This window comes from Mesitornis unicolor, unplaced genomic scaffold (assembly GCF_000695765.1).
Source record: "Mesitornis unicolor isolate BGI_N332 unplaced genomic scaffold, ASM69576v1 scaffold3715, whole genome shotgun sequence".
Taxonomy (NCBI): Eukaryota; Metazoa; Chordata; class Aves; order Mesitornithiformes; family Mesitornithidae; genus Mesitornis; species Mesitornis unicolor.
Genome location: NW_010187341.1, coordinates 1 through 12,373, shown reverse-complemented (window position 1 = coordinate 12,373; position 12,373 = coordinate 1). Strand labels below are relative to the sequence as shown.

The 12,373-nt window shown below is 37.2% G+C and overlaps 1 protein-coding gene across 1 annotated transcript; it reads right to left on the bottom strand.

Annotated features, from left to right (window-relative positions):
* Positions 1-247: 247 nt before the first annotated feature.
* On the bottom strand, positions 248-12,132 carry PLRG1 (pleiotropic regulator 1; the record flags this gene model as incomplete). The annotated part of the gene is made up of 13 exons (XM_010185404.1): positions 248-642; positions 1,616-1,809; positions 4,273-4,412; positions 5,904-6,012; positions 6,459-6,561; positions 7,639-7,740; positions 7,857-8,006; positions 8,342-8,434; positions 8,889-8,990; positions 9,184-9,274; positions 9,892-9,985; positions 10,880-10,933; positions 11,990-12,132. Coding segments are annotated over 13 exons (1,435 nt in total), but the record flags the coding sequence as incomplete, so codon positions are not given.
* Between the last annotated feature and the right edge of the window lie 241 nt (positions 12,133-12,373).

Here is a 12,373-nt window from a genome sequence, read left to right as displayed (position 1 = left end):
GATCCTTTCTATGCAGTAACAGAGCACTGGCAATGCTCAGTAGCTGTTTACAAAGCAAACTATATTATTGTTAATATATTGTCCTGCTTCTTTGATTACTCTATTACTCTGTAATTTAGTACATATACTGCTCCATTACAGTATATACTTAGCATATGTACAATAAACAATTCTAGTCTAAAAGTGTCACTCAAGAAATTTCCAGTAGATCTCTTCTATGCATAAATTTGCAATTAACTTCTGGAGTCAAGGAAGGGTCTTCCAGAAAACCTGGCTTATCAAAATATTTTTGGACTTACACTCAATAAATTCATATAAAAAAAACCAAAAGCAAACACCTGCACATCTACCCTTTTCATGAACTATACATGCTCCACAAAGAGAAAGTTAACAGCTGCAACCGGTTTGCTGGGATCACACCATAAAAAGACAAAAGGAAAGAGAAATAAAATTTATTATAAAACATGTTGAAATAGCAGTGACTTAGCTGTCCTCCTGCTCTGCTGTCCTAGGCAGAACAAGGTGTGACTGAATGCTCTCAGGAAAGCCAAACCAAGATTACGGCACAAGTATGTTGCCGCGCTAAAATCGCTTTCTCTTGATAATTTCTGGTTTCCAGCTGACAGGATGAGTTTCTTCAGTCTAAAGGGAAATAAGAAAAGTCTCATGAGGCTCATTTTCAACTGGAAATACACCTGTAATTAGGGTTTGGTTTAAAATGTTACTCACATAGTACATATTCTTCATTTCATATGTGACACTATAATTACCTAATCTACTATGCAATTAATTTACTCAAGTTAAATGTTATATCATCCCACTGTCTGAAGTATAGGACAAGACCTGTTCCATTCTTTTTCTGGATTTTTTTAGAACAAGGACTTATCAAGTTGCTGATAGCATTTCAGAAACAACACTGTAGTGATCAAAGCACAGGAACAGGAATTTCAGAGACAGTACTTCCAGCAGTATGTACATCAGTGTTGGCAGAGGCAAAAGGGATAAAACATTCCTTATTCCTTTACATCTAAGAGTTGCTCCCATTCTAATTCAATGCAAAAACTCCAAGGTATAATAAAAAAACGTTTCATTCTTTATATTGAAGACACACTCGTAATAAACTATACAATAATCTATTGTCTTCTCCATTAGTAAATGGATTCAGATCTGAGAGTAACAGTTTGAAAATAAGCTGTTTACTCTGAATTCTAAAAACCTTAAAGGCAAATGACTAATCTAGATCACATACAGAGGTACAATAAATGTTTAAAATGTAATTTTTTTGCTAATTCCCACGTTTTAATCAATACAAACACATAATCCCCTACTGGCTTCAAAAGACAATGGACATTATTGTATTAAGGTTTTTCTAAATTTTATCACAAAGAACTTCTGCAGAAGAGTTGATAGACCTGACGCTTATTTGTACTATAGCAATTAATAAGAAATGAGAAGTGCAGAAACGATCTGCTGTCCTCTTAACATTAGTACGTACACATTGCTTTCAAACTTCAATAAAAATGGTTACACAAGCCTGTGCATGTCCCTTATTGACACGTGTAACATCTGTTTGAAATGTCTTGACTTCAAGGATTAAAAGGACACTTTGACATACCGCAGTATCATCTTCTTTGTACACTTTTATGGTTTTATCAGCTTCCGCAGTTAGCAATCTGCTTTCTGACTGGTCAAACACACAAGCAAATATTCCTGATTCACTGTCCAAAGAGCCTGGCTGTACAGCAGCGTGTACCCTCTGGAAGTTGTATCCAGTCCTCCAGTCCCAAAGATGCATAGTACCATTATCAGCTGAAACAAACAAACACACGCACTCAGTATTTTAAACAGTTAAATTTCTGTTAGTTTTTAGAAAACAGTATAATGAAAACTAACTGGTACATCAGGAATACATCAGCTGTAACATTCATGTAGAATAGTTTGGTACACCCTGCAAAGCTAAGGAGCCTGTAATGGAACAAAGGCTTAATGTCTGCAGATGTTCTATTTCAAATATAGTTTAAACCATTGCCAGTGTTACTGCTACTGGGGTCAGATATGCAGAACTCACAGCAATTTGAACTCTGGATTCAGAAGGATGCTCGCAAAGAAATTTCTCAGTTACAAAAAACAACCCCCTCCTAAAGCATTATTTAGACAAGACAGATTTATTAAAAGTTTCTCTACAGCTGCCAGCTAGACAAGAAATCCAGATGTTTCAAGAAGCGTATTACTGCAGTAAAAGAAGGTAACTTCAATTTAATTCATCATCAAGTTGCTGTAGATAGCATGAGGATGTAAAGAGGGGAACCAATATCCAAAGTGTAATTTTTAAGAGACTCGTGAATAATATTACTAAAACAATAGGGGTTTTATGTGGAGAAATAAAAAGCTTCTCTAAAGCCTCAACTACTGCTAACACAAAAAGGTCCTACAAAGACCTTCTAGAAGTGTCTTTAAAATAATGACGACGTATGAGCCCAGTCCAGTATTTTATCAAGTTCCTGCTCTCACTATTAGCAGTTGTCAAATACAGCTTTATCAAAATTCAAAAATCAAGTGCCTCCTTTACACATACGTGATAACACAACCAAGGTAAGCTGACAATATAATGAGCTATCGTCCAACTCCTGCTTCACACATTTCCATCTTACTGCACATCCCTGGCCTACAGAACATATGGTATTAAATGGGACCAAACGCATTTCAGTGTTCCAAAGTGTAACTTAACTATTACTTTTTGTGCAAGTGTTATGGTCTGGTTACAAACACAGAAGTGTTCATCTTAAGCATCTGCTTCTGCAAATTCCCGGTACCCATCTTATCACATGTGATGCTGTGAATCGAGTCCCGTCCTTACAACTACTCAGAAGATTAGACAAGCAAAACCAAAAGATGAAAACTCAGGATCTACAAGTTATGTGGAGCAATACAGTCTAGCCTCTTAATTCACTTTCTGCTGACTGCTAGAGCTCTCCCAGAACAATCTTGTGATTAAGCAACTGGCCTAGGACCTTAGAGATTTGGGTTTAACCTCCTGCTTTAACTGTTTTCCCATGGAATCTTGGACTGTTTCTCTAGAGCTCAGCTCTCAAGCTGTAAAATTAGCACTTCCTTTTTCCACACGATTTATTTGTTTCCTGTTTATAACAGCATCTACATTAAAAACACACCATCTCCCCTACTATGTAGACACAATGCCTTAAAAAGATCCAATTTCAGCTGGAATTTCTATAAGCTATTTTCAAAAGACTTGTCACTAAAAAAGCTTTGTATATGTACTTTGTCTTGTACAAACCTAAAACTGCCAAACATCACAGATTTTGGTTTTAGTAGTGCATACTTCCAAGTATTTTTATTACAGTGTTTAGCTAACTAATATATAGAAAAATCCTACCTGTAATAAGAGATAAATATTCTTAGATGAAATTATTCACAGTTAGATACAGTGAGCATTCAGGATTCTCCTCCTACCCCCACAACACAGATACATGAACACAAACCAGTAGTTCCAAGACTCTGAGGGTCACAGACCACTAACAATAATCTCACTTATCACATGATTATTAAATTCTTAAAGTTTTTGAGTGAGAGAATTAAATCTACGTGTCACAATAGACATAAAATCCTCCTATAGGCACTGGAGCCAAGTGAGTTATTTTCTTAATTTTCAGAACACTTGAGCATATAATGTTGCTGAGTAAGTGTGGTTTTGATACACAGAGCCAAATCAAAATTGGAGATTAGGTATCAGTCTTCTAAATGATACAAATATAACATCAGAAAACATGTGGAAGAAACACTGAGACAGAGCCAAGAACACAGAAAAGTTCACATTTAAATGGTATAGCAAAATGTTTCTAAATCTTCTATCCATTTGCACTGCATCAACACATAACTAAGAGAGCAGCCAACAAACAACCGGATGTTTCCCAGGCAGCTTCCAGTTTCCACACCACTCCTGAGGGGACATTTAATTCAGACTCAGGAGATCATAGAGGATGGACTCTGGAGCCTTGCAGCCAACTGCGAAGAGGAAACCTCTTTCCTGCTGCAGATTAAAAGTCCTTTCAAAGACATTTTTGTGCATGCAGCTCGGGAACATCCAAGAAAATAAAAGTGGCCCTACTCACTATATAAAAACGCTACATGCTGTAGCAGGCTTATAGGCTCAGATAAAGGGGAGCTCAGTGAGCACCCTTGTCTAAGGACCTTCAGGTCACATAAACATGGGTAAGCAGGGGGGAAATATGAACATGTATTTCTCATTTTTACCTCCTGAGACGAGAACACCATCAGAATTTACAGCCAGTGTGTTGATAATAGCATTGTGACCAGAGAGGTTCTGAATGAAGTTTCCATCTGGGAATTTCCACTGCTTAATGTTATCTGGAGAACCAGACGCAAATGTGTAACTGAAAGAAAATAAGCACAGTATATTAAAGCTCAAAATAGCCATCGGGATAGCAAATGACCTTCATTGAAACTATTGTTAATGCCAGTTTTAAGTTACTTAATATTAAAACTGCTTTTCTGACAATTTTACCTACATAAAATGAAGCCATTTTATGAGGTCATGAATTACCTATTTCTATTGATTCCTTTCTGGTCCATAGAGTACCTAAATTTTATAAATCCTAAGCCATTCATGATGTTTAATATGTAAACAGATATTAAAAATAGACATTAAGTTGTTGTCAGTTGTTACTCTGGCAAATCTTCAGGTGTGAGGGCATCAGCAGCAAAGGTATCAGGAAAAAAAAAAAACCAGCAAACTCAAAACAACACAGAAAAACCCAACTCAGTATTGACTACTCTTCCAAAACTAGACAACTGAGCATAAAGCACTGCAAAAAAGTGAACTATGAAAGAATTTGTTTTACTGAGATACTCTAAAATCATCAACCCCCTCATTTTAACATGTGCAAGCAGTTGCAGGGTTATTTGGGTAACACATACAAAAACCTGTAGGAATACTTTCAACTGCCACAGTGTCTGTATTTAATGGATCCTTCAATTAAAAAAACAGCATTAGAAAAAACACTGGAATATTTTAAAAATACAGAAATATAAAATACTAGGCTGAAAGTTGCTACTGCTTGATAAAAACACTTCAAGATTTTTTCAAAGAGGTATGATTGATAAATGTGAAACTAGATTTTTAAAAAAATGTAAGTAAAACTAGGGTTTCTCTCTGCTATAGTTAAAAGGCGTTATCGTAACATTTTTTACAGTTTCTCAGGCACACAGACTGGATCAGAATTTATTCATATAAAAGATTCTGAATTTCTGCACTGACAGAACTTCATTTTAAAATACTGAAGGTGCAGGAGCACTGCAGTTCTCTGTGAACTCCTTTTCTCCATTGTTCTAACGCAGATTCATGCATCAAAATATGGCATCTAAATTCAGAGCAGTTTCAACAAAACCTGCTTCAAAGATTAAATACAAGAGTTTCTTCTTAAGGCTAGAAAAACTGAAACATCTTGTGCAGCGAACTCCATAGTCAAAAAAAATCCTGCTGTAGTAATCACTGTCTCCTTTAGCATTATTCACACACATGCCATTTTACAAAACTACTTTACTTTCTGCTAATAATCAATTACATATTTGTTATTTGCCTTACAAACCCAGATTTCAAGAACTACAAGGCCACATACATAAAAAACTCTGTAGGATATGAGACATTTCCAGGATTGCTAATGTACACCAATGCCAACACTTGGGGAGCACAGTCAGCGTAGTAAAGATATTTGAGAACTGATACGTACATTTTTACAGCATTCTAAGCTCATTAGTTTTTCACATTATGATGCCCTAGCATTCTAAATCGTCATTCACATGGGCCTTCTGTCACTACCCAACGTTGTGAACTGTGAAAGTGTAAAAGAATTGGGAAAACTTACTGTCTTGGATGTAGCACTACTGCTCGTACAGATTTCTTGTGGTTTGTTAAAGTAACACGAGTTTTTCCTGCCACTAAATCCCAGAGCCGTATGGTCGTATCATGACTGCCTGAAGACAAAATTAAAAATACAGTAGAAACCATCATATTAATTCTATCACCATTAAAGTTTTGGTAAGGCAGCAAAAACTTTAACAATATTTTTGTCTGTTTCACATATAACGTTTTTTACAAAAATATGATACTAATGCCAAGTCAGACAAGAAAAATGCTGGGTTGTAAGAGTCTTCTTACGCAGTTTGAAATTCAAGGAGACCTAAGTAGTTACACAACTAAGCTAGATTGTGACATAATGGGAAAGATGAACTTTACATTAATCATGGTACTGGACTCTTAACTGAATTGGGGAGAACTGTGAGATATCACAGAAAATGCAAGTCTTAACACATTTTACAACAGAAAACGTAAACATTACGTACCTCCCATAATTACGGAGCCAATACATTCATGATTACATTTTACAATCATATTACTTGTGAAACCATGCCCACCATACCTGTAATAATTTGTGGTTCTGCAGCTTGGCACTTCACTGTCGCTACTGCATTTGTGTGTCCTGATAGTGTGTGCACACTGGCCTTCGTCCTCACATCCCAAATCTATGAATTCACAGCATGTAAGTCAGAGGTCAGTAAGAGGTGCATATTCAGTGTACTTTAGGCACTGTCATCGATTACATGAATTCCTTGCAATAGTTCTACAGATTAATTGTTTGATGAGAAAAATAAATCACACAACCATTTTAGCTGGCATATTTCAAGGGGAGAAGGGAGCCTGCCACTGAATAACTATACCTACAGATAACTTAAAGCCACCATAGAACCATACCATCTTCTAAATACAAAGTGATCTTTTATATACTATGTAGTCTACCTACTGTATTAATAAATAAAACATTCTCCTGAAGTGACACAGCATTTGTGCGTATTCAGGCTTCAGTTTTTATCAACAATTGAAGACATAGTTAACATATCATCAGTGTATTGCGTTTATGTGAGGGATTGCTGGGAAAAGACTGCAGGAAAGCTAGGGAGGGACTTTTTATAAGGGTAGGTAGCAATAGAACAAGGGAGAATAGTTTTAAACTGGAAGAGGGGAGATTTAGATCAGATATCAGGAAAAAATTCTTTACTGTGAGGGTGATGAGACACTGGCCCAGGTTGACCGGGGAAGTTGTGGATGCCCCCTCCCTGGCAGTGTTCAAGGCCAGGTTGGATGAGGCTTTGGGCAGCCTGGTCTGGTGGAGGTGTCCCTGCCCATGGCAGGGGGGTTGCACTACATGAGCTTTAAGGTCCCTTTCAACCCAAACCATTCTATGATCCTATGATTGTATCTCGTTATTATACTGGTAAAAAATTAAATTAATTTGGTTTTCCCCAAGATAAGTCTGGTTTTTGCCTGTGACTAAGCACTGAGTGATCTCTCCCTGTCTGTTGTCTCAACCCATGAGCGCTTTGTTGGATTTGTTCCTTCTCATCCCACCAGGGGAAGAGGAGAGAGGAGAGAAGAGTGAGCAAGTAGCCATATGGTGCTCAGTTGCCCACTGGGCTTAAACCATGACAATCAGTATTTTCACCTTGATTTGTGTTAACTTTTGGTAAATATGCACTTTTACAAATAGAAAATGTCGAAACACACCAACATCAAGCGTTAAAATGGAACAATGCTATACTTACTCGTGCTGTTGAATCTCTGCTACATGTTACCAGTACATCTATCGTTGGGTGCAAGTCTAAACCATAGACAGCACTTAGGTGGCCATGGTAATGTCTGATAACCTAGATGAATAAAAAATGAACACATACTAACTGGATATTTGAAATAATATTCTAAATACTTTGATTTTTATACTTGCCACTAAAATCTAATTCCAATTAAAGAAACTATAGCTTACCTTATTGTATTCAAGATCCCAGCATTTCACTTGTTTGTCTTCTCCGCAAGAAAAGAGGTATGGACTTCTCGCACTTACTATCACCCCTCGTACAGTACTGATGTGTCCCGTCAAAGACAATTTCAATTTGCCGCTAGCAAGGTCCCAGATCTGCATCAGAAGAGGCATTTTGAGATAAACAGGTAAAAGCTACACATTGATATTCTGGATAACCAACCCAGTTGTAATTGATCCTGCTCCATTTTAAATTAAAAATTACAATAAAGGTGTGCTCTCCAGCTACTACTGTATAAGTGAAATGAAAGTAGTAATACTCCACAAATTCTTTGACTAGGCAAGAAAAAAAATATTCTGCAGTATATTATTCTGCAAGTGGTAACTAAGAAATTGTTCCCAAGGGCTGAAGACCTTTTTCAATAAGAGAATTAAAAAAAAAAACCCACCACCCTCAGGAACTCTGTCAGTGATTTCTTCCAACCTCTTACCTTTATAGTTCTGTCAGCAGAGCCAGTAACAAACCACTGATTTCCTGGTTCTACTGCAATACATCTTACCCATCCCAGGTGACCACTGATAACCTTTAGAAAAAACAAATTTTTCTACATCAGAAATAATACACATACATCTTCAAATGTAATTTTCATTTTCCAACACTGGAATTTGCTAATATTCACCAAGAAATGCATGCTCCCCAAAAAGTCAAATGTGAAATCTGAAGGCAACTTGATTTCTGCTTTACTTAAATGAAGAGACTACTAGAAATTCACATCATACTCCAAACTTCAGAAACTTGTAGTACAGAAAGACCTTGCTCCTATAAGCAAGTTATTCAAATCCTTTGAGTCCATAACACTGTGGCTCAACACTTGAGGCTTTGCAGAAAGACTGTAAGCACAAGTTCCTCACAACTTAGTTGTGATCACTTCTCATTTGATTTCATTTTTGAAAATGAGAAGAAAAATTATGCTTTGATGTCTCCATAGACTATCCATTTACGTGTGCATGCATGTTAAAGTTACGTTTGTAACTTACTCTGTACAGTTTCCAAGGTGGATGCCACTGAGGTTTGGGCATGGTTGGAGCCTTCTTTGCCATTAACGCAGTATTTTTGTTTCCACCAGCTTCCACCATAGCCTGAAAGTTTAAAGAAAGGTTACTCTTTTGCTTTGTAACTTACCTCTTTGCCTAAACCCTAAAGCCTTCTTATTCTGACATCTCAACACAGATTAAGTTTAGTCAGTCAGATGTTTACACAATACACAAATGAATCTAGAAGCAATCTGGTGAACACTACATACTTTTCACAACAGATGTCTAACAGACTCACCACAGACATCCCAGGAGGCTGCGAACGCTCAGATATTCCAGCATGCCTGTAAATATCACCCACGCCAGCAGCTGTCCGATTTGCATCCAGCCTGGGTTGAATGAAAATGGTTGATGAAATGGAATCAACTTTGTTTTTCCCTAAGTGATAAGATACCACAGGTCTGCATCCAGTCGAGCACTGGGCACCTCCAAGGATGGAGACTCCACAACCTCTCTGGGCAACCTATTCCAGTGCCTGGCCACCTCAAGATAAAAGACATCCACAAACAAAGCCCAACTTTTCTCTCTTGTATCTAAACAGAATTTCCCTTCTTCCAACTTCTGCCCATTGCCTCTCATGACATCCAAGAAAAAAAAGTGTATAGAAAAATGATAACTGGCTACGCTAAGAGTAGTTTATTTAAATATTTTAGAAATTAGAACATTCAAAATACTCAAAGTAGCTCTTATCCGGACTTCTGTGTTTTGCCTTGAAATTCCCATAGATAAAAAAAAGTGTCAATGAAGTAACACAACAGTACCTGGACTGAGAAGCAGGAAGTGCTACAGCTAAGGACTGTGCTGCAGATTCACTGGGCATCCTCTGGACCTTAGTATCTGCTGTCAGAGCCACACCTTGAAAAAAATAACATAGCAAAGACAACTCTACTAAAAAGAATACCCAGAATTAAATAAAAAAAGTGTCAATGAAGTAACACAACAGTACCTGGACTGAGAAGCAGGAAGTGCTACAGCTAAGGACTGTGCTGCAGATTCACTGGGCATCCTCTGGACCTTAGTATCTGCTGTCAGAGCCACACCTTGAAAAAATAACATAGCAAAGACAACTCTATTAAAAAGAATACCCAGAATTGAATTAAATTAATAAATTCCATTATTCAACAAGATTATTTTTCCCATGCAAGTCAAATCTACTAAAACTTTTATACAGGAAAAGATCAACAGCTAAAACTAAACTGCTATAAGGAGGGAGCAGGATTGATCAGTAACAGTGACAATTAGCAATGACCATTGTCACAACACAGGAACATAACCCTTCCAAGCACAGACAAAACGAGATGACACTAAAATTATTAGACCCAGATGTGTCTCTCAGAGCAAGACAGTGATACCAACGCCTTTCTGCTCTGGTGATGAAAAGTAGGACATTCCCTTTTTCCACTGAGTTTCCTTCTAGCTGGAACTACCCCCTTCATGTTCACCTTTCTGCTCTGGTGATGAAAAGTAGGACACATTCCCTTTTTCCACCGAGTTTCCTTCTAGCTGGAACCACCCCCTCCATGTTCACAACAAAATTCTAAGAGCAACTCTGCCACAACAGTGGAGGCACCAGTGATCTGTGAATCTTGGCAAGCTCTCCGAGACAAAGAGGATCACAATAGTGGATAAAGGATTCCCAAAACATTTTGTGATGTTACCACATGAGGTGACTTCTCAATGACCATCCTACAGCAAGTTCACTGAGGCTTAGTGAGAAGACACTGCATCTGTACCCAAATTCTCCTCTTACCCCAGAAGATATACCAGCAACAAAACCCTCTGCATCAATACTATGAAAGACTCCAATGGTGTTTCGCACTACTATCAGCTATGGATTCACAGCAACAGGAAGCCTGCTCCTCCTAGGATGGAGGATGCCTAGTTCTGAAAAGAAGGCAAAAATCCTTGGCAAACTCACACAGATTTTTACTTACCAGGTCCAGGCGGGTATGGATGTGTGCCAGTTATCATATACTCAAGTTCTTGTCCTAAAGAGCAACAAAATTTCATATTAATCACTAAATTTTATACTGCACTGCAAATGATGCACTCAGACAAGACAGGAAAACAGATCACGTCATACACAGCAGAAGAAACCAGCAATCACTTCTACTGCACTACACTTAAACATGTCTTATGTTCATCAACTCCATTTGTTCTGGTTATCTCTGTTCTTAAAAACTCAAGAGTAAAATAATATTTTAAAAGTGATGATGCCCCTTGTTATCCAAAGGGACCTTCTCTCAAGGGAAAAGCCTTCATACTTCCAAAGATGCCTTTTGAAGTACGTATCATGAAAAAATATTCAAGTACACAAATAGCATGGATGTCTAAAACCTAAGCTAGTCAAGACAATTGCTTGACTAGGGTATCAGATAAGAAAAAGGTTCTTTTCTTCTTAAAAAAACATTTCATTCTCTCAACACCTTTTACTCTCAGAACACTTCCAAATAAAGTACTTCAGAAAAAAACCCAAACCCTCAACTAAAATTAGGTGGCATTTGGTATTCTTTAGAAGAGAAGTTTCTGTACGGGATCTACCTAATACGCACGTATTTTATATATATAACCAAACAGGCTGAAAAAAACCCCACATTTTAAATAGTTTTCCAGTTTACTAGTTGTACAGCTAAAGTCTGAAAAAGCATATGAAACAAATTTTAAAAGAACTCGAAACAATAAAGGAGCACATACTTGACCATAATGAACTTGTATAAAGGAGAAATACATTACTAATCTTTCTCTTTCTAACACCCAAGTACAACACACACTAATGTTACCATAAAAATTACTCATTTTACTATTGAGTTAGTGTAAAAAATTCACAGCATCTTGTTACTCCTTTGTTAAAACAAACTTCTTCTTTGTTCTCAATCACTTATCTCCTATGGACCCTAGCAAGAAAAATACCATATAATGAAAAAATGGTGTTTTAATTTGTCTTTATCTCCAACGAATTAACACTGGACTGCATTCTTTAGATTTTTACATCAGTGAGACTGTCACAAAAGAAAGGACAAATACACCACTAAGAGCAAACTAACCTTGATTTCCAGAATACTGTTTGTGTCCATAAGGATCCCCGGTGTTTGGACCTCCTTTCTCTCTCAAGTTTTCTTTAAGAGTAGGCATGTGTAACACGGAGCCGTACTCTGTACGCAGCTTGACTGCCATCTTTACTTTGTGACTGTTGGAAGAGTAAAGCATAATACTGATTAAACCAAATTTCTGAGTTGTTATTAAGTTTTGAAATACTTCAAAGAAGGTTTTGTAAAAATTACTTTATAATTCTAGTAAGTTTTTCCTTTCTCAAGACTAAACTGTTAACTCTAAAGAAACATCTGAACTTCTGACTTGGACAGAGCCATCAGTCCTGTTCAATCTCTTCATACATGATCTTGATGAGGGGATTGAATGTACTCTCAGCA